The sequence below is a fragment of the Corvus moneduloides genome, chromosome 4, assembly GCF_009650955.1.
Source record: "Corvus moneduloides isolate bCorMon1 chromosome 4, bCorMon1.pri, whole genome shotgun sequence".
NCBI lineage: Eukaryota > Metazoa > Chordata > Aves > Passeriformes > Corvidae > Corvus > Corvus moneduloides.
In genome coordinates, this window is record NC_045479.1 from 40,917,311 (window position 1) to 40,940,352 (window position 23,042).

The 23,042-nt window shown below is 41.3% G+C and overlaps 1 protein-coding gene and 1 long non-coding RNA gene across 3 annotated transcripts in view; one reads left to right on the forward strand and one right to left on the reverse strand.

Moving 5' to 3' along the window:
• The window catches only part of HMGA2 (high mobility group AT-hook 2), a 134,695-nt gene extending 117,574 nt beyond the window's left edge, over positions 1–17,121 (reverse strand). Inside the window, exons 1-3 of one of the 2 annotated variants that reach the window (XM_032107287.1) lie at positions 16,034–17,121; positions 13,293–13,379; positions 5,747–5,797 (exon numbers count right to left, since the gene is read on the reverse strand). In XM_032107287.1, the coding sequence (XP_031963178.1) occupies positions 5,747–5,797; positions 13,293–13,379; positions 16,034–16,144 (249 nt within the window). In that variant the 5' untranslated portion in view covers positions 16,145–17,121. The remainder of the gene's footprint in view (positions 1–5,746; positions 5,798–13,292; positions 13,380–16,033) is intronic. The other variant, XM_032107288.1, reaches the window with a different exon arrangement.
• A 214-nt stretch (positions 17,122–17,335) lies between these two features.
• Positions 17,336–22,610, forward strand: LOC116443246. The gene is made up of 2 exons (XR_004239791.1): positions 17,336–17,410; positions 20,549–22,610. It is a non-coding gene; the product is annotated as an uncharacterized LOC116443246 (long non-coding RNA).
• The last annotated feature ends 432 nt before the right edge of the window (positions 22,611–23,042 follow it).

Genomic DNA, 23,042 nt, shown 5'->3' on the forward strand with positions numbered 1-23,042 from the left:
ATATATGTTCTCGTAACAGCAGAATCTCTAGCCTAGCTTAGGGATACACTGGCAAGCACCACATCAAAGGGAGGAAAGTCTCACACTAACCTTTTGCTACCTAAAAGTCAATTATGTGTCTTATTTTATTGTCAAGGTTGTCTTCATTAATGCCAAAAGATTAATATCTCCAGATGAGAATTCACCACTACTATAACAAAGCCTTCTTTGGAGCAGGATGGACTATGATCGCAGAACATTCTTCTCTCTCTACCTCCCAGTGAAGAAGCCTGCATGAACTTAAGCACCTCTTAGACCATGACTTCATATTAAACAAAAATGACTGCCTGCATGAAAAGTAAGAAAAATTAGTTAAATGACTTCACAGGGTATGTCACTATCAGGCAGAAACTTGACTTAGAAACTTGACTTAGGTGTGGAAAGGCTCAGTGTTCACAGATTCACAGGATATTTTGAGTTGGAAGGGACCCACAAGAATCATCACGTCCAGCTCTTAAGTGAATGTCTGTATGGGCATTGAATCCACAACCTTGTTTTTATTAACTCTGACCAACTGAGCTAATATGGGCAAGAAATATCCTCAAAACATTGATGATTCCTCTGAGGCAATGGGATTTCCTTGATATGTATTTCTTCAAAATTCAGAAACTAATTTTCAAAATCTTAATGACCATTAGGAGTCCTTGCCCCGACACAGGAACTGCTGGCACAGAAACATCTCACCAATTCCATGTTTAAGGTTTTGTATCTCAGCTATGTCAGAATTGCACTGGGAAATAATCTGAAGAAAAAGTTATTATGAAAAATCACTTTTGTAATGATTTTTTTAAATGTGGTTTGACACTGCTTGAACTGGCATTCTGTATAAAGTGAAACTCTGCCCTCATTAAAAAAGTACTATAATCATCAATCATATAATCATCAAATGGTTTAGGTTGGAAGGGACCTGGAAGATCACCTCATTCCAACACCCTGCCATGGGCAAAGATACTTTCCACTAGACCAGGTTGCTCAAAGCCCCATCCACCTTGGCCTTGAGCACTCCCAGGGGTGGGACATTACAATTTCTCTGAACAACTGTTCCATTGTCTCACCACCCTCACAGTAAGCAATTTCCTCTTAATATCTAACCTAAACTACTCTCTTCCAGTTTAAAGCCATTTCCCCTTGTCCTATCACTACTGGTCCTTGACTACAGGTCCTTGTAAAAAGTCCATCTCCATTTTTCTTGTAGCTCCCTTTGGGTATTGGGATGCCACAATGGTCTGTCTGAAGCCTTCTCCAGGCTGAACAGCTCCTACCCACTCAGCTTGTCTAGATGACCATGACTAGATCAGATTAAAAATCTGCTTAAGGAAATTAATTTCCTATTACCTCTTATCTCCTACCAAACTGAAATGTGCTATCTATACTACCTAGCAGAAAACAAAATTGTTGCAAGTTTTCTGAACAATTCACAGTTCGTACTTGGGCTTCAGTGATGAGATGTGCAAGCAGATTCTTCACATGCATCCTGCATGTCCCTGGTCAGAAGGTCACCAACTATCTTCTGCTGTTACAATCATGCAAATTCTAGAATTCTGTCTCTCCATCTTTTAAAACAGCTATATGGCATGGAATCAGCCATCTCTGCTCCTCACTAAAGTCCTGCTCAAGGCTGTAAAAAACTCTGGGCAGTTCCCTGAACATTCGGAACAACTCTGCCATGCCACGCAGAGTCTGTTGTTCAAGTTAAACAATTTGGAAATGCAAAAATATTTCTACCTAAAGACTCAACAAAAACAATGGAAATTAAAAACAAATACCATTTTAAGCATCAACTTCAAAACTGGGTTTCAGATTCCTCTATTAAACTGATGTCTGAGAACACTAGAAGACTATGAAATTTCCAGGACTTTTCAATGCAGTTCTTTGGAACAAACAGCAAGACAATTGATTACGTAGTCCTCTGCTCTACTCATAAACCTTCAGTCCCTTCCTTTCAGTCAAATTATAGGTATACAGAAATTAAATAAATAAAATAAAAAACCTTTGATAGCTCTTTAAAAAGAGCTATCTGAAGCCATGAGCAAAACCGTTGCTGAGTCCATGAGCAGCAGCATCAGGCCTCAATGGCAAACACATGGCCCTGATGAAGTTAATGACAAACCTTTCACTGACTTCTGTGAATGTGAATTTGACTTTATGCCTGTGCTACATAAAATAATTCTGCTAATAAAAAACAGGTTGCTTCATAGCCTTTTTTAAGCATCAAAGGCTGTGTCTGCAATCTGGACCACAGGATGGTGCCAAGGACCTAAGGTCCAAACCACACACCTTTCAAGAGGTTTTTATTTTGCTCTAGCCTAGTCCTGTGAGTTGAATGTCTACCAGACTGCACTTCTGCAGCACATCTTCCAATTTGGTTTCATTTGAAAGGAGTCCAACCAATGAGCTCTGTGACTGCTACACAACGCATACACTAAGTGGGGAAAACTAGGAGATGCATTTCCAAAGCATACTCCTGATTTGACCTAACACACTAATGTACATGCATCCAAGGAGCTTAGAATATGTTTGTGCAATAAAACCTCTAAAATTAAGGAGTACTGAGGCCCCCATGAAGAGTGTTAATAGGTAGTAGACTCACAGCCCTCAAGGTGTTCCACACGTGTGCAACAACCTACGGTGAAGACGAGTTTTACAGCAGCAGGCACTGTGTTTCTGATTTCAGCTATGTTCATGTCTCACCTGCTTGACCTTGTTATCTTCAGGACTTTCATTCAATTAGCTCTCCACATTTAGAAAGCTTTTCTATGTAGCTGAATATTTTATTTTCAGAAGATTTTGTTTAGTCTTTACTGTCTGTTCTATTGACAAGGGTCTTCTTTCCTTTGACAACTTTGCAAAGTACACATTATTGAGTTAAAAAGATCATCTGATGTCTCATATGCTTGCGATAAACTGGGCTTCTATCCCTCTTCTCTTGGGCTCTCCCTCCCCCTCTCAGTTTTATACTAGTCAGAAAAAATTTACTTCTCTTCTAAAAAATAATATATAAATAAATACACTGTGAGTCACAAACATTAAATACTTAATTTGAACCAGCAGAAAGAGCAACTACCAGAATTCTACAATGGTCTGTTAGCTCGTATGTCTCTGCATGTGCATATTGAAGGAAACAGCAGAAATAATACTTTACAATTTGATCAACAACATATGACACAGAACCTCTAGACTCCCAAAAAAAGGGTCACAAACTTACAAAAATGTAGAATTCTGCCCTTTCCAAGAAAAAAACCCTACACACTCCTTAATTGCACTGATACTGAACCATCATCATTAAGGCTTGGTAATAAGTAAATTGGATTAAGGAAGAATATAATCATTAAGGACTAAACTGAAGTATGGGTGATATAAAAAGGACGTTTTTGACTACATGTTGGAGGTCTAAACAAAGGATGCTGCTGTACCATCTGCTTTCAGGCAGACTCCTCCCTTGATTTCAACTATAAGCTTTGCTTATAGCTGGTACCATAATGACGGATAATAATTGAATCACGTTTCTTTTTGGAGAAAAATACAACATTACTCTCCATTTCATCATGCACAGAGAAGGAACCCATGAACTTAATTTAAACTGGAAAGAGGAAAAAAGAGAAGGGGAAAAAATGGCATATTTGATTCTCATGGTCTGTAGAATTATCTCAATGCAAGCTGCAGATTGGAGCATTATCTCTGAAGATTACAAGAAGCAATCATATCATCGGAATAAGAAAATAAAAATACTATGCTTTCAAGAGGCACAACAGCAAAGTAATATCGAGTTTCAAAATAAGCATTAATTTAAAAAAAAATAAGTGAAACTGTTGTAAGTATTGGTCTCATAATAAAGGAATGCATACAACCATATTTCAGTAATTCCCATTTCTGAAAATCAGATTCTTGACCTGACAAATGGCCCATTCCATACTGAATCCTCCACTGATACTGCCTATTCTTTCTTTCCCATAAAGACACAAACACAGAAGGGAAACATTGTAGCCTACAAGATGCCAGAAGTGCTATGTTATCCTTTTTCACTGAAAACTCACCTTAGTTTCTGACTATGAATACTTGGAAGAGAAAATCTTTTTAACATTTCAGGCTGCTGCCTTTTCCCCAAACTCTTCAACCATCCCTATTCACCTGCCACACCTTCCTGTTCAGTGGGGATGGACTGACTGTTATAAATTAATTACTCTCATAAACCAGGTATTTTTGCTGTTTCCTAAGGATTGCACCCAAGGTGAGGATCAAGCAAGCAACACTCATTATCCACATACGCAAGGTTCAAGCCAGGCAGGAGGAAGCAGACAGGAACCGATCCATGTTTTACTGCACTTGGCATTTGCCTTCTCCAAGTGGCTTTTGAGAAGATCACCAGCATAGGCATGTTTCAAAAAGGCACCTTTTTTTTTAATGCCAGTGAGCTTCCTAATGTACCTGAAAACTGCCTGACTTAAAAACTACAGGTATAAAGCACTCATCTAGTATGCAGTGGACTGTTTTCTCCAATGAAATATCCTGTGTTACATTCACTAGACAGTGCAATAGAACTAGTTCTTAAAGTGGCTGCTAAAGCCAACTTTCCTGTGTTTAGTGGCTGATACTCTGGAGAACCTTAGCTGTAGTTTTTGGTACCTTCTGGTGCTGTTTGAGCTTTTGCAAGCATATACTTTTACAACTCTTAACAGCTATGCAAAAGAACTGAACAAAATGGAGGGAAAAATGACAGGACTGACAAGAGGAAAGAGAATACAGAGTAAATAAGGGGTTGAAATTGAGATGGTGGGGGTGGATTTGAAAAAGAAGTTTAAAGAAACATGTTGAGCAGGTAAAGGGAAAGGGAAGTGGAAAAGGGAAATCAGAAATGTTAACTTGTGATGAAGCACACAGTTACACATTTGTATCTTTTAATACTCAATATCATTTTCCCAGTGACATCCCAATCACTTTTCTTATGAAAGCCCAAGCACAAGTGAAAAACATGCAGATGAGAGGTGCACCAGGCAGACCCTCATTAGCTATAAATGTCAGTGAGAACACAAAATTTCAAGTACCTAAGACTGAAACACTTCCATAGCTGAAGAACAAAAATGTACATCTGATAGACACATCTAAAGACTAAATGGGGTCAGGAAAAGCAGAAACTTTTAATGTAATATATTACTGGTCACTACAAATATATGAGGCATGGTAATTACTCTGAATGGGAAAACTGAATTCTAAGTGTAAGTATCCTGCTATTCATCTGTAGTCTTTCTCACTGGATTTAAGGAAAATATGCATGTTTCCAGGCAATGTAGAACAAAAGCACTTTGGTTTTTAAACTTTATCTCGTGCACCCTACCTCTGAGTCTTATCACCCTCTGATGTCTGATAGTGTCCCTTTAACCTTTGTTACTCAATTACTGAACAAGTTATCTCATTGTTACGCTCTTTTGAAGGAAGAGTTGAGCCTCTTTTCATGCTGATAAGATACACATAAATATTCACCTGCAGCAAACATTTAATTGTAAAGTGTCTTGAGCAAACTACCAGAGTCTAAAGGTAGGAAGCTGTGATCGACTTCTTTGCTCTCTTAACCCTTTAGTCAATCCACCAGAACAAAGAGACACAGAAGATGGATGCTTTTTTTTACAAATGAAATTACTGTTCTCTAAAAGAATGGACTTTATAACAGTCTTTATAACACAGTAAATAAATCTGGAAGTGAAATACCTACCCATTTTCTGGGCCGGCCTCTAGGTCGCTTTTCACCGGTGGCTTCTGCTTTCTGTAAAAGGAAAAGAAACACAACATATTTTATACCTCGGCATTACTTAACAGCCTCAGTAACCAGGAACTCCTTTCCTGTAACATTAGCTACAGTTATACCTCTTGGGTGGCACCAGGCCCCCTAGCTAATCTATGTGTTTTCTGATAGAATGTGATTATGTTGCTTTTTCTGACGTTTCCTAGCCAGTGTGGCTAGGCAGTGCCACCCCTGCACCCAAGGGTGTCCCCAGCCCTGATCCACACTCTGTCCAGGGGCATGGAGGAGTGTGCCCACACACCCCCAGCTGCTCAGGGCCCTCAGCAGAGCCTGGGGTGCCCTGGCCTAGACCAGCCATCTGACATGCAGGCTGAGGGTAGGAACATGGGACAATTGGGAAACCTGAGAACCTCCAATAACATCAAATCTAGTCTTTCACAGGCCATCAAAAAGTACTTGAAGATTCTAAACTAAAAATACAGCCTGTTTCAAGTTTGATCAAAGCAGTTTATAGCAGCTACAATTCCTTTTTTTGGTCTCATTATGTTCACGCATGAAATTAATTAGGACAGAATATCACCATGAACATGTCTGTGTTATTATTGGGAAACAATTTTCCCTACTTTTCACTTGAAGTGTTCCAGGTAAAAGCACATCCTTAAGCTGTAAGTAAACCTTTTATGGCCCAAAACACACCTTCCCTGTCCAGGTTTAAGGAAACAATGTGGAAGAGGCCCTAAAAGTGACAGCTATATTTCTGCAAGTCCAGCAGTTGTTCCTGGAGCTCAGCTCAAAGTTCTTTTACAGGCTCTTCCACTAATTCCACTGTGTGACATTGTGAATACTACTACTAATAACAGTACTTATGCAGTACACTAAAAAATTTACAGAGTTTAAAATGAAAAATTCAGGTTATTCTCTCTAACTAGACTATGCCCATCCACTCACTTCACCAGGTAAAAAATCCTGTTCCACTCAGGGTGATGAGGATTTTGCCACCATCTGTAGTCAGGGCAGGACTTGCCACATACAAAGTCCCCAAGAGTGAAGACTTTTAGTACACATGAATTGTGTTGTTTTGGTTTTTTTTCCCCCCCAGTTAACTGTATGTGTATTTGATTTGCCCTTAGAAATCAACTGTGAAATCACTTGCTGGTCAATCGCTGTAACATATACTGTAACCTAATGCTGTGTAAATCGGATCTCTCTAAAAGAGAACTTGAGCTGAGGAACTAGTGGTGGAATCTCTACAAAAAAAAACTGCCCTGTGAGTTAAATGCAATTACTTTGAAATAAATACCTTGCCAATAAGAAAGCTGTGAAAAATAAAATTCACACTCCTAAAGGGCAAAATTATCACTCAGACTTGTTAAAAGAGTAAACTTGAGCTTTAATCGTTTATACGGACATTACATGTAAGGTGAAACCCTCTTAAGAGAATACTTGTTAAAGTGCATTTGCTATATCCTGTAGCTGTCTATTTCAGACTTTTGTTTCCCTTAAGTATTCAATTTCTTCATACCTTGTAACCTGAAGGATGCAAAAAAACAGATATGGTTTTGTTTTGATAAGCTGTAGCCCCCTGCTTCTATGCTTCATTGAACACTGGGCATAAATCTTATAAAGAAAATATTGGTTAAAATTGTTCTTAACAAATCAACACTTGACAGTTATTATAGCACTAATGCTATTTATTTTCTTCTGTGTATTACTGCATCTGAAGGAAAGACCCTTTTCCAAAACTCAATTAAAAAAGAATTAACTTTTCGAAAACAAAACCTGCTTTGGTCTTGTAATTAAAGTCCCTACAAACCTGACACAAATTTTAACTACAATGTATCATGAACGTGAGAGATTTCGTTGAAAAACTAATCTTTGCTCCCTGCCATAAACTGCCACAGTGCGGCCGCTTGCCATGAGCAGTGCTGAGCTCTGCCACCACTGAAGGTCCGAGTCAGAAGTGGCTAGTGTTCCTGCTGACTAGTTTGGGTAATGGTTTGTCAAGTGCTTGGGGACCTTGCAGATTGAAAGGCACTATATTCCTGCAGTATATGACTTCCACCTCATGTTAGAAGAAAAACATTTCCACAGTTCTTATCAAAACCAAATCTTTCCCAGAGGTGAGCTGAGCAAACATCCAGGCATACCAAAGGTGATGTTTTGGTACAGAAAGATTCTGTAAGTAAATAGCAAGGTTTTCACAGATTAAACTGCAGAAAATGAATGACAAGAACCTCCAAAGTGGAAGTTTTAATCTCCTTTCCAAGAGAAGAGAAAGACAAAACACTTCTGGAACAAACAAAAGGAGTAGTAGCAGCACAGTGGTCATGATAAATACATGACGTTTAGGAAAATATTCCGCCTCCTTCCCTCTGGACTTTTTTTAGCTTGCATTTTGCTAAAATACAGCCTGTATTTTCTCCAACAGCTTAAGACTTTCTTGTAATTGAAGCCTTGAAGAAATGTTTTACTGTGTATCACATCAGTAATACAATGTTTCTCCATGAAAGTGCTAAAACACTGCCTTTCCTCTGAACAGGCTCTTGCATCATCAGAAACTCTCCAGTCTGTTGGCTCTTGCCTTTATTTGATGTGTTGCCTCTAAAGCTAGGGGCAAATGAAGAGAGAGCTCCAGGCCACCCAGAGGTGGGGTTTGCTCAGGGGGGTTTTAACATTTGGTGGCTACTATGCTATGAGGCGTGACCTTGCTTTTTACACCTAAGACATGAAATCACCAAACTTAAAGAAGGGTCAGGTATGTTATCAAACACAAAGCATATTTCATTAAAAATACGAAATTTCTTATAAACAATAATATGAATACACCATTTTTGCACTGTCACACTTGAAGAACAGAACCAAAACTCACGTTTAAAAGCATGATCTGTATGAGAAATGCTTTTTATTTATCACAGGTAACAAAGATCACCATTCCAGTCACTGCTACCAGGAAGCCAGCTAACAGTCCTCAGGAAGATTTGCAATCCACTTAAGCCCTGTACCACAGGGCCATAAAACCCTGCTTCCAAACAGCATCTCTCAGCAACTCTAAGACTTGACTGCCCATGATCTCTGCCTCCCTATTGCAAAAATATGCTGTACCTGGACAGAAACTGAGACTGTACTACTGAAAGCAATTAACAAGTCAAGACAAATATAAATAATTGAGTGGCTATGAAGTCCTCTTTTGGCATCTATGTATTGTCAAGGAAGACCTCAAATGCCACAGAAGCCAGATTTGAAGAACTCTATCTACTTTGCAGAATGATCTGCTGGAGATCTCGGATAAAATGTGTCAGAGCTGTAAGTCAGGTGAAACAAGTGATAGTTCTCAGGAAGAAGATCACTGCTGTCAAACAGTGTCAAAAGACCTTGCCCAGGAATGTATCCCTCTCAAAAAAACCACCCAGTTATTCAGTCAAAAAGTACTCTTTAAAAAACCTTAGGCATTGACTAAGTACAAAAACATTACACTTTCCGTGTTCTGTTTTATCCATTTTAGTTCTAAACAAAAGCCAGTCTTCTGCTTTTCCTATCTTGATCAAAACACCTGATTTTGAGGTCTCTTACTTTTTCAGTGAAATAACCATGCAACAATCACTTGATAAATTTGATCTTGTTTTTCCTTTAAGCCTGTAATGACTGGTGTTGGTGAAAATGAATGAAGCATGGAGAAGCCAACTAGATTTTCGTGAACCAATTCAGGGCAGAGTCCTGATCACATGCACTTTTCAGGTTGTTGTTGTTTTTTTTTTTTTTACCTTTGGACTGCTTACCCCAGGGACATGCCTTTCTACATACCAAACCCTGGCCATGTAATGTAGAGACAATAGCAAGTGTAGTCACACACAGAATCACAAGTTCTAGTTTTCAGAGGATGATGCATCAAGCTCTGTAGGCATTTGCAGTGAATCTCACTACACCAGTAACTACAACAAAACTCAACATATTTTAGCTGAAGGTAAATTTTACCAAAGAACTTTTACCATTGTGTATTCCTGGGCTATCGGTTGACAATTTCTTTAAAGACAATCATATAGTAGCTACTACTCCTTTTTTAATGTCACAAATGTGTTTCCTGCTCCCAAACAGGAAACTATTTATGTCTATACGGTATTTTTGTCAAGCCAAACTGCAAGAGCCTAACAAAAAAAAAAAAAAAAAAGCTCTAGAAAGGGAAATGTGATGGGCTGGGAACACAGCTCACCAAACAAAACTCAACCACAGAACACCCAGGAAATTGAAAAGGAAGATCCCTACTACGATCTTCCTGAAAAAAAATAGTTGTGCTTTAGGGAGAAAAAACCCCAAAACTCACTTCACATCTTGCTATTTTTTTTTTTCAAATATTTTAAATGAATAACAGAAAAACTTGTTTAAAGATGCAGCCTGCATAACAACAACCTAATTGTGGGGACTCAAGTGCAAGGGGATCAGGAGTCTTTTCTGTCTTTACCTCTTCTTATCTGGTAACACATTGTGTTCCTCCTGTTTGTGAAAATTAAACAATTGAGAAATGGTTTGGTCTTCTATAAAGCATAGTTTATTCTTGTGTCTAGTTTATAAAAACTTAGGCATATGTGATATGCAAGGCTTTAAGAAAAAAAAAAGCATATTACCCAAAATTAGAGTAATTGCCACATTATTAGCTGTTCAGTTAGTTTTGCAACATTCTGTATGCATTGTCAAGTTTCACATTGCTAATTTCCTAACAAGCACAGTTTGTTTTCAGATGCCCCAAGGCCAGTTTACTAAGACCAAACACAAGCTCTGAACGCTAAAAAAAAAAAAAAAATTATATAAAAAATTCCTGCAAACCAAGAAATTTTAAATATACAACACAACCACAATTCCAGGGTAAATTGTCCATCAACTGATTTACAAGTATTTCCTTCTTGAAGTATAACAAAACAAAGCTCCAGTTCTGGAGTGTTTTTAACTCACTGCCAGTTTGTGCAATACATTTTTAATTGTGATGTGTAATGCTTTGCAAGAGAACACCCAATCAATTAATCATGAATGCCTTCTCATGGCTGCTCCGTGGGTTCTCCTGGTCGACGTTTATCTAACATGTTGGGAGCACTCTGAAGCATTTCAATGAGCTCCCTTTGAAACACACAGGGCACGCACTATTCTTTAGAAATTCCAGCAAATTCCAGTTGGGTGTATAGTACCCAGGTTCACATGTAGAGTGGCTTAAGCTAAGATAGCCAGTTCTCTTCCTGAGAGCTGAGACAGGCTGGAGAAAGTCTTAATAAATGTATATATGCATATGGATGTGTAAATATGTTTACCACAAATTTGAACATATAGCTCACTCTTTTTAGAGGTGATAGCCTCACCACCAAATGAAGCTTTCTTACAGTGCCAAAACCTTCCCACCTCTGTTACAGTTAGAAAAACTACTGGAAACAATATTACATTAAAAGATACTTTGAGATACCTGGTGAGAAGCTGAACCATTTTAGAGAAGGTTAATTATCAATTTGGAAAAAGGGCTAAAATATTTATTTGAAATGTGATATGTCTCTTTCTTCTAGTAAGGCTTTATAAGTGTTTTATGTTTTAGAGCATTTATCAAACATTTACATACTTTATCTATAAACCAAGAAACCAGTAAGACTTGTAATTAAATACCCCTCAGAGGGTATTTTATTATAAAAAAAGACATGTGGTCTTTGGTCAATTTTTTACATTAGCAACACCCAAAAGCTTTAATTAGAGCAGTAACTTGATGCATTCTGAAAATCAAAATGTTACAATGAAATTGCTCAGTTTGTAAATTAGATGAAGAAAGCACAACTATGTACCAGAATCATCTGGAAAACCCTTGATTTGATAAATCTACACATATAGGAATATTTAAAAATTATTTTCCATTTATACTGATTTCCAAATCACTCATGTAAATGAAATAATGTTAATACTTCTTTTAGAAGCATCTTTTTAAAACACATTTTTACGAAATACTTAAAATGTAATGTTATTATGAATGTTTCTCCTAGGAAAGCCAACACTCCTAGGAGTAATATTTAAAATACTAAAGCTCACATTTGGATTTGCTGGACTAATAAAAAACTGCTCTCTCTCTTTTGAAGAGTGACATATAAACTATTTTAACATGAATCTGAGGAATGCTTTTACTGTATAAAGAAAAAAAAAATCAACATTTTAAGCACATTACCTTGCAGAATGGCTTTGATAGATTTTTAAATACTTAACCTGTAAAGCACTTTTTACTAATTCATGGATTTCTTGACAGAACATGCTGCTTTTTTTCCAGCCCATAAAGTAAAAAAAAAAACAAAAAACCAACCAATTCTGAATTTAAAGACAGTTGGAAAAGTACCTCAAACAAATGTTGAAAACACTTTAAACAAAGCAGACATGAAACCATAGTCACCTTCTAATGATTTAATATTTATCAGTAGTTGCTATAGCAATTTATAACACTGAAAATTATCAAACTTAATATGGTCAGTACCATAGGCATGTTGAAAAATGAACCATAATTAGATGAGGACACAAATACCTTCCACACGTTTTGTCACAAACCTCCTTAAAAGATACTGATACACTTAAGCACTACATTCACTACCAGATTTTGTAAGTTTTGTTTCTAATTTAGTACCTGTAAACTAGTGCTAACTGCTGTATAACCATCAACATAAACAAATCTCTCATACTTGTTTTCAAGCCTATACACAACTATTTGCCTTCACTATTTCCTACAGAAAGGTATGCATGATTTGCCTTGATTACTCAGCTTTTTAATACTGTGCTTTGTCCAATTCAAATAAAATTCAGTCACATTTTCACGTTGTATTTGTGATGTGAAGTCCATGCACTAAATGCAGTGACTTCAGGGAGCTTCTCTTATAGCTAAAGGCAATCAGAACCACCAGAATAAAAGTTTGCTCCCACCACCAAGCAGAATCAGTGGTTCAGAAGACTAATAGCACTTCTAGTAAAAGTCCCTTTGAAACTGATTACTAAACAAGATATAACAGGCTTTTACTGTAACTCAAAGTTTACCATCACATTTTAAAGCTGTAAATTTCAATATATGCACTTATTTCCATCAACACATAATTGGATTTACTTCTAATTAACTTATGTTTGACAAAGAACTTAGCTTTAATATACAGATTTGGTCTGTAGTAGTAACAACTGTAAGTGGGCAAGAAATTAATCTTCCTCTTACAAAAATCTTAATGAAGAAAATAATATTCTTAACATTGATTTCCTTACTAGATACAAGACATCTCATGGTTTCTCATGAAATACATTGTTATTTCACTAATCTGTAGACTACTAAAAAACCAAGATGCCCTTATAGGTTCCGTACTTAGGGTCTTCATGTTAATTCTAATTTTAAAAAGGTGAAATTCATTCTTTATGTAGCTTCCATTGTTAAGAGTTCCAACCCCACAGTTCACAGCCTAAATGGTTGGATTTTTTGCTACCAGCTGATGAAAAAACAGCATTAGTAATTCTTTCTCTTTAACAATCTCACCTTCTGAGCTGCTTTAGAGGGACTCTTGTTTTTGCTTCCTTTGGGTCGTCCTCTTGGTCTTTTAGGAGATGGTTCACCAGTTGGTTCCTAAATACAGGAAAACATGCTATTGTGGCAAGAGGCTACACATGATCTAAAGGATAAACTAAACTGAGAAATTGCTTAAAACATATGAATTAATAGTATCAATAAATAACATAATATTAATAATGCAACATGAAAAATTTACAACTCCAGGCAAAGGAAAAAATATATTTTGCACAACAAAGGAGTTTAACATCTCTTGCAATTGCAGAAAAAAAAACTTGGAAAAGTGTGCGTATTCTAACATGTAAGTTAAAGCAGCAAGCACATTTTTTAAAGATGGCTATGCTTTCCCTCATATAAGAGCAGCTATTCAAAAATAATACAGTTACCCATTTAATTTCAATTGCATTTCATTATAACGACATACAATTATCATATGTAGTTTCTAGCATAAACTTTTTTGGGGAAAAAAAAGTTAACTACCAGAATATTGTAAAGTAAGATGAGACTACTTCTCTCTCAAGGGGGCAATTTTTTTTCTGTTGTTCTGCAGTCGGCTTTATATTCACACCTATTCTAAAGATAATTGATTTGCATTAAAATGCAAATGTAAACGCTTCTTCAAATAGAACACTAGTAAGCCAAAAAAACTCAACCGAAGAAAAACCTGAGACAAAACCCCAACTCGAAAATGAGTCGATACTGATTATTTTAGCTATTTTCTTAACTAGTTCCTTTGCCTGACAGTAAATAACCAGTCCTTAAAACTGAGTATGAATTACTAAGAGTTCAGATTCCAAATATTTATTCAGTGAATCATAAACACTCTAAAACTCTTCTAGTCTTGAATATTATACATTTCATTCAGATTACAGGATGTGGTAGAACTAATTAAATGCAGTTTGTTAACTTAAACCAGTTTAAACCCCTTCAGCTTTTATAATTCCCGGGTAGGTTAAGGGGAGGCTGGCGAGGGGACTCCCCAAGTGCTGCAGCTCAGGGGCGAGCCCCGCAGGCACTGCACATCTGGGCTGAGCACGTTGAAGGAGACGCGTTTTTCTTTCACTTCCATACATTCAAATGGTATAGGAGAAAAAAAAAATAAGGGGAAAAAAAAAAAAAAAAGAAGTAAGGGAATCCTGGCACAAGCCCGCAGGGGCGGTGGGTGCCGGCTGCCGGGGCTGGGCGAGGGCAACCAGGGGGTGAAGCAGGAAGGGGGACAGAGCCCGCAGTCACCGGACAGATGGAATGAGTGCCACCGAGGGCAGAGCGAGAAAACGGGGGGCTCTGCTTTTATGGCTTTCCAAAAAGTACTTTCTGTGCAATTTACAGGACCATATCGGGGCGGGGGAGGGGAAGGAAGCAAAGCAGCCGGGTTTCCCCCAGCTCGGGGCTCTGCTGCTCAGCTCTCTCCATGTTTCCAGCCCCTCGAAGGCTCTCGTGGCAGTGGGGCTGATGCCAAATGAATGGGAGTAAACACGTTTAAAGCCCGCGGAATCTCGCTTTAAAATGAGCTCCACGGGCAGCCCTACTTCTCAATCGTGACTTCCGAGGGAGGCAGGGAAAAGGCTACGGGCGGCTCCGCGCTGCCCCCGCCGAGCTGCGGGATTAATTGGTTGCATCCGCAGGCAAAATCCTCCTTCGGCGGCGCCGGCGGAGGGGCTGCAGAGCGCGGGGGCTCCCCCCAGGCCCCTCGCCCGGCGGCAGGGGCTGAGCGCGGCTCGGCAGCTCCAGGCGATGCGACAATGGCACTTCGGGAAAGGAAGAGAATGGGGGTGGGGGGGGTAATAACGCACGGATCTAGCAACCTTAGCTCGAATTCAGGTCTTGCAAGTCAAAAAGAGGAGCCCGGCGCGTCCCTTTCGGGGCCCAGGTGGAGGCTGTGGGTGTGGGTGGAAAGGAGCACAGGGCTACGCTCCCCGTGTCCAGACACGGCAGCGTTCCCGTCGCCTCGACCTGCCTGGGAAAGCGTCGGAGCAAAGGCAAAAGGTGTTGCAAATGCAGGGCAAGCCCCCTCCGGCTACCTCCCCCACCTCCGTCGGCAACGGGGGCACCTCTCTCCATACGATGACGGGGGCGAGGGGGGGAGGTGGGGAAGGGGGGAAAGCCGGGGGGGGTGGGGGGGAGCAAAAAGGCGAAAAAAACTATGCGACTTTCTAGACACCCTCCTCCCCCCCAGCCCCAGCATCTAGGGGCAGTTCAGGGGCCGGGCTGGTCAAGATCGGAGGCGGCAGCAGCGCCCGGTGGGACCCGACACATGCACACACACACGCGCGCATACAGATTGAGATATTGCGAGGGCTGAGAGAGGAGGGAGACAGGAGAGCCCCGTTCCCTGCTCCTCGCTTTCGCAATTTCAAAATCAGCTCGAAATGACCCAGCGAGCGCTGGTTGGTCGGAGCCGCGCTGCTCCATATTCCCCATTTACATTGAAAAGCCCCAGCTCGCTCCCTGCACAATAGTGAAAGTCCCGAGGAAGCTCCTCGGCTCAGCCACGGGCAGGCAGCGCCCCGTCGCTCCGGGCTCTGGGGTCCCCCCGCCGGGGCGCCCGACGGAGCCCCTCGCTACGCCTCTGCACCACCTCGCCGGGAAGCAGCGCACAACAAAGCCCCCCCTCCCCGTCGCCAGGACTGCTTCACTTGCAGCACAATACGTACATGTACATGCCTATAACACTATAGATCTGCGGCTCTACGTATCTATACGATACTGACTTGTGGTTGTTTCCTGGGTCTGCCTCGTCCTCTCTTCTGAGGCTCTGCGGTTGCAGGTTGCTCCTGGGCAGCAGTGGAAGGCTGACCGGGTCCCTCACCTTGTGCACTCATCGTGACTTCTGCTGCTCAGCCTGAAACCAGTCTCTCCAAAGCACCTTGGATGGGGGGGAATCAAAACGAGCTCTTGCTGCTTTTGCTGCTCGCTGCCACCACCACACCGGACGTCCTGGTGCTGCCAAAAAGGAGAAGAGAAGGGGAGGAGGAGGAGGAGGAGGTGATGGTGGTAGTGGTGTTGGTGGTGGTGGAAGAGGAGGGGGAATGAATCTCTCTTACAATTTAGGAATGGTTAGTAACACGAAGCAATTCAAAAGAGGGGAGGTTAAAAAAAAAAAAAAAAGGCAGAGTAAATTGCAACCCTGGAAATGCAAGGAGAGAGGGAAATAGTCCGAGGGTAGTCGGGAGCACACCAAGAAGAGGAAAAAAGTCCTACAAATTGAAAGCAAGTGGTGGCTATCGCGCTTAGATCGGATCAGGACAAATTAAGATAAGACACACTGAAAATGGACTGAGAACACTGCACAATCTCGCCAGAAGCATGCACCCTGGGAAGACGGGGATTTCGGCAGCAGCGGGAGCAGCGCGCAAAAGGAGCGATCATTTAAAAATAATAATAATAAAACGATTTGGGAGATTGGGAGGGAAAAAAAAAAAAGACTGGGGGGAGGGCGGTCCTGGGTTCGTGTCTGTGATGCGAGCTGCTGGGACTGGAAATATTATTATGTGAGTCCTGCCCACGGACTAAACTAGGATGAGGGTTAACGGAGGGAAAAAAAACCCAAAAAACAACAACAAAAAAACCCCCAAACTAAAAACCAAGGAAAAGAAAAGAAAAACCACCTTTACCCGTGAGTGGAAAAACCAAGAGGGGGCTGTAGGGGGAAAAAAAAAAAAAAAAGAGAGAGAGGAGGAGGCAGAGCGAAAACCCGGCGATGGGGTCTGGCGGCCGGCCAGATAAAACACGAGCAGCACGGCAGCCGGGGCAGCGGCGGCAGAGCGCGCCGCCGCCTCACGTGTCCCGCACCGGCCCGGCCGCGCCGCCACCGCGGCTTTAAAGGGCCAGGCCGGGCCCGGCGCTCGCCGCTCCGCACGGGCCCGCGGCCACCGCGCGGGGCTGCGCGGCCGCTGCACGTGCACGCCCCGCGGCCGCGCCGAACAAAGGCGGCCGGGCCGGGCCGGGGCTGCCCCGGGACGCACCCGCCGGGCTCCATCCGCCGTGCGGCCGCCGGGAGCGCGGCTCCCTCGCCGGCGGTGCGGCCGCCGGGCAGGCGCTGCCATCGCGGCGCGGGCTCGGCGCCTCGCGAGACGGCCGCCGCCGGGGTAAGATGTGGGCGGTTGTAACCCGACAGCGGGTCGGAGCTGTCCTGCCGGGAGGGTGACGGCACGGGGAATGACCTCTTGCGGAGAGCCCTGCCCCGACATTGTTCTTCCCATGAGCATGGCGGGGCCGCAGACTGCACCTCTCCCCAGACTCCGTAGGCAGCTTGTCCCGCACAGCCCGCCGGTGTTCGTTCCTCTCCCGTGCAAACCGTGGTTAGGCGCCCCTCCACTATGGCACAAGGAGATGGCCACAAAGGCCAGGGAAGACCCCGCTGTCTGTGCGTCCCCAAAGAAAACGTTCACACCTGGGCTTCATGTGCGACTTGGGCATTTCCTCCAGTCCCACTCCTCCCACAAGGTCTTGCACTTCGGCTGAGAGCCACCCCTGTAACTGTCTGGTGACATCCTTTCTCCCCTGCTCGGGGGTGGACAAGCGCAGGAGAGCGCTCAGAAGGAAAAGTTGCATTATCGTATGTAATACTGAAGAGGGCAGAGAGACTGCTGCAACACTCCTTGTGCTAGCTATGGAAACACAGCCAGTTGTCTTGACACCTTATAAATTCTTATGATTGATAAATAACGAAGCAGGCAAAAAGTTACTACAATCAAACATGCAGTCATTGACCAGCAAGGACTGTGCTGAGGAGACAGCTGAGTTATTTTCTGTGGAACAGAAAAAGTACACTGCAGACAGATGGGCTAAAGAAAGAGTAATCCTAGAACATTTCTTAAGGCTGAAAATATTGCCAAAGTGTTCTTAATCCAATCACAAAACTCCCAAAGCCTGCTTCACTCCCATCCCCAAAAACAACCAGCTATGGAAGATAGACACAGTCCACCTGTTAAATCTAACAGCTATCAGAAAAGCCTTGTAGTCCCACTGCATTTTGTAAAATATTCAGTTCCCATCACACCATGAAGAAATCCATAGGGCCCTACACCTACTCTATACATCAAAAGAATAAGCTGCTGTATGCAATCAGGATTCCAAGCTGAGGTTGTGAAGTCTATAGCTTAAAGTGCAGCAGCACATAACTTTTATAACATCCATTAATCTCTTTAAAGCATATTCATGTATCCATTTCTCCGGAAGAAAGTCTTACATGCAATTGGTAAAAGCCTGTTGCTCTAAAACATCAGTCTCTACAGAATCATCCTATATGGGCTATTAATTGTTCCACTAGTCTTCCCTTGACAGTTCTAGTAAAAATACTATAGTTCAAAGACTTTTTACATACAGCCATAACCTAACAATTTTCACATAAGACCAATATTCTTAAACTCACTGTTTGAAAGCTGTTCTGGTCAAGAAAAGCCTTGACACTTGCACTGTGCCCAGCACAACTGAGTTTGGGTCTTTCTACAATCTGACTACAGATTCACCATCATAAGAATCAGTATCCAAGATCTAAACAACTATGGGCCTTTCATTTATTTGTAACTATCCTGATTCCCTCCTTAACCAAAAGTCCTTAGATAATAAATCAATGTAATATTCCTTATGGCAATTCTGTGGACACAAAGCTGTCTAGATTAATAAAATCCCCTTGTTCTTATATCATTTATATACCAACTACCTTAGCACAGGTAAGCAAGATGATATCCAGAACCCAGAAAGCCTCACTTCTTCAAGTGGCTGATGGAAGCTGAGAAACCAGAAATAGCTATTGGTTTTGTTCCAGGTTCCTTCCCAAAAGAGATGTGATAGCTGTTCCTTCCACTGTTGCAATACATCCTCTGACAGTATAGCTGTATTTGCACAATATTCAGTGCAAACACCAGTGAATACAACTGTAAAATTAATTGAAGAGACTACTGCAAAGTTACTGGAGTAGACATGGTCTACTTTCCACCAGCTTTGGTCCGAGATTTAAGCTTTGGTCTACCGACAGAAGTATTAATTATCAGTCCTTTTATTTTTTTGTTTTCTGGAACCATACATAATAGGGTAGAAAATTTATAGACATAAAATCTGGCCTCGTTTCTACTGTCCATGAGTCTTAAACTTAGGACATTTCCAATGAAACTAGAGGAACTTCCTAGAAGATTAAGAAGAAGACAATGAAAAATAATGTGCAGATTTTACTGCCAACCCAGAACACTTATAAAGAGGTCATTTGTTATTCTGTAATCAGTGTGATGGCTTGTAGAGGGTTAATTTGCCTCTCTTCCCAGAGGAGTTTTTTTAAACTGTGCATTCTAATAGCAGCAGTAATATCTTGCATCAGAGCAAAGAACCAAGGTTGCAGGAAAGTATCTTTTAGAAAGACAGAAAATTACAGGTTAAATAGGCCTTGAAGATTATAAATAGCAGCATTAAATAGCTTTCCTTGCTCACTTCTTCATCTATTTCCTTTCTCAAAAGCCCACGGATGCAGAAGAAACCTTGCTGTGTATGGTCATGGGGAGATGTCACCTATAGATAGCAACCTAACACAACCCGTACATAAGTAAAACTAACTCCCACCAGTGGAAGTCTGTGAGCTCAGATGGTCTCAGCTGGTAGTGCTTTACACGAGGAGAGAACTTTTTGATTTTTTACAAGTTGCAACTGAAGGTCTGTGATGCCAAGTGTGTGATAGGATGTGTGTCACCAACTTTATAATGCCCACTCAACCATGTACATAGGAGGGCAGAGTCAGGGCACCCCTCTGTTTTGCTCAAGGGGGTCCTGTTTTCTCCACCCTCATTCTCATGGAGGGCAAACTACTCAAAAGGGGCAGTGACTGTAAGTTTAAGGCCTTAGCTCAGGGGAAGCAGCAATGTTTTAGCTCTGAAAGAGATCTCTTGCCAGGAATGGGAGAGCAGATGGTAAAATTCAGAATTTTTTTGACTGTTTCCGCAGTATTTCAAGAAGCTTACAGCTCTGCACTGCCCCAGAAAACTCCTTAGAGGAACTTACCAGGACTAGAGGCTGCCGTGTCTAGAGGGTTATGTTTTGAGTGGGTATTTCACTTTTGTGGCCAACAAGAGAAGCCAAAGATATTTATGTAGTTAAAGGCTACAATGGGTACTCAGGGACCTGGGAATCCTGATACTCTCCTTCTAGAGAACCAGTCAGTGCAGGAGAAGTACCTCTTGCAAACACTGTATATATTTGTGGAAAAAGTTAATTTTTGTTTACCCTGATTCTTTTAGAATGTGCTGCCTCTGGGGATACAAGAGAGAGGAGAAGAGCAGACACAGGAGCCTTGAGTGCACCTATGAGATGGGCCAGGGTGTATCACCATTCTTCCACTCTTTTCATCCAACTGGTGGGACCAACAGTGGTTGCTGGTTATGAAGCTGGAAATAGCTCTGAGAATGCTTTAGGGAAGCATGACTGTGACTGACGAAAAAGACCCAGAAAAGAACATTAAGGCTCACACACAGGCCTTGTCTGCACTGGGGAATTTCTTCCCTCCTCCAAATTCCCACCATTGCCAATATGAATGCAGCTGCACAATTGTTAGAGATGTTGGGAGGCATAATATATGAGTTTTCATCTAGTCAGCCATTTGCAGCACTGTGTCAATTAACCCTCCTCAGAGCAGGGTTAACTGATACAGTGCTGAAAACGGCTGCTGGAACTGAAAGCTGTCTATACTAAGGTTCCCATTGTTGCTAACTCTGGTGCAGCTGCAGTGGAATCAGTCCACGTGGGATTATTTGGTAACAATTCTCCAGCCTAAAAACTGCTTCAAAATGCAACACAGCCACCTAATGGGCCAAAACACACTTCCGCCGTACCTCAACAGCTATGCACCCAGGCTGCTGCCACTCATAATGGAGTTTCTTTCAGTCCAGAAGGTAATTTTTGCATTTCTGTATGAAATACTCAGTACTTCATCTAAGCAAACTGGTGTCCCTGTCACCCCCATAGAATTGCCTCTGCTCATTAGTTCTTACTAGTTCTGGACTTGAAGATGTGTGCTGGAAGAGCCAATTTTCTGTTAGTGTCTTTTCATTGATTCATACATTCAATAATTCAAAATTTGTCCTTTCACATGTGGAAACTTTGTAGTTGGTTTTTGGTTTTAATTTCTTTATGCAGGTTCAGTTTTTAATTTATGGCTGGTTCACTAGAATTTTGCTTTTTTTGCTGTTAACAAGTAAAGCCTTATTTATGCAGAGCAGCACCATGAAGATTCAAGCTGACTTTTGAGGGAGTAAAGTTCTATTTTGAATGGGCAGAGTTGGCAGAATCAGTCCCACTTGTTTCCATGTGCTTTAGGAAGCAGTTATGAAACAGGCTGGTGAAATGGGTATTTCACCCTCTGCTGAGTAAGACTAATACCTCTAAAAAGCCCCTCTCTATCCTTCTCCTACATCCATGTCCAACACTAACTAAAACAAGGAAGTGTTGTTTGGCATTTTTTACACTTTTGAACCACTATTTATCAGACAGATGCTGGCAGTCAGGTTTTTTTAAGTGCGATTTACAAGTGTGAAAATGTTGAAGCCTAGGCTCGGCAAAAATCTCAGTGAAAAACTCTAACTCACTAAAGCCCCTGATTAATGACAAGCAGGTTTCAGTTCATGCATGGCATTTTATGCAAATACAGAACACAGCTATTTGCAGAATTTTGGGCGACTTCATATGCCTATGACTATCTACAGAGGCTCAACATACCCGCCCAGGGAAATGGCAACAGGGCAGACCCAGAGGAGATGCAATCCACAGCTTCCCAGCTATAGCAGTGAGCACTAGAGCTTAGCTCAGGGTGTTGGGATGTGGAGCAAAACTGATTTGGCAGAAACTTGGATACAGCTGAGTATTTTGAGAAAGGGGAAAGGAAGTGGCTCACTCTTCCTTCATTCCTGATACTGCTGTGGTGGCTGTTTCTCTCTCCCAGAGATCCCTTTGGACAAAGGGAGTGGGCACAGTAACTGAGTTGCCTGCAAAGCAGGTGTGACAGCTGTCTGTGGAAGGAAGGAGTAGCTCCATATTGACTACCCTTTTAGCTCAGATTGAGCTGTGGGGATGCATGATTACAATTGTCATACAACTTGGTAAACATGTTTATATGTTTGCTTAAACAGATTTCATTAATCTCCTGAAGGATTCTTATAAAAATGCTAGAACTCCCATACCAAATCCCAGTGGAACTGGATTTCTCCTCTCCCTTACCCCTTTCCCTTTTCCCTTCAATATTAGGCTCAGTATCTGCATATGGTTTTATATGAAACTCAGTGATTAAAACTACTTAAGACTTGCTCATTTTTCTCTGCAATGAGTTCAGTTATTTCCTTTTTATACCTTCCAGAATTTACTATACCATATCTAAATATTGGCTGCAGTCCACATGTTTTAGATCATTCTCTATAATGGTTCTGTTGTTACAGAATCCTTTGTGTGTGTGAGAAAGAGAGAACATGCATATGTGTTGGAAGAAAGACAGGGTGCACAGAATTGTTTGGAAAGAGAAATCAGGGTATACCAGTTCCATAAGGGATTTCTGAACTGATATCATAAAAGAGATAAAAATAGTGAGCACTGAAATTATAGACCTCCAGTTCATTAGCTTCTATGTGTGGTAGGTAATATTTCTGATCCCAACATGTTACTCTACTATATCTATTCTACCAATATATCACTCATGCAACTTTTGTTGCTATATAATTTTACAGATCAGATTTATTGTTGTCACAT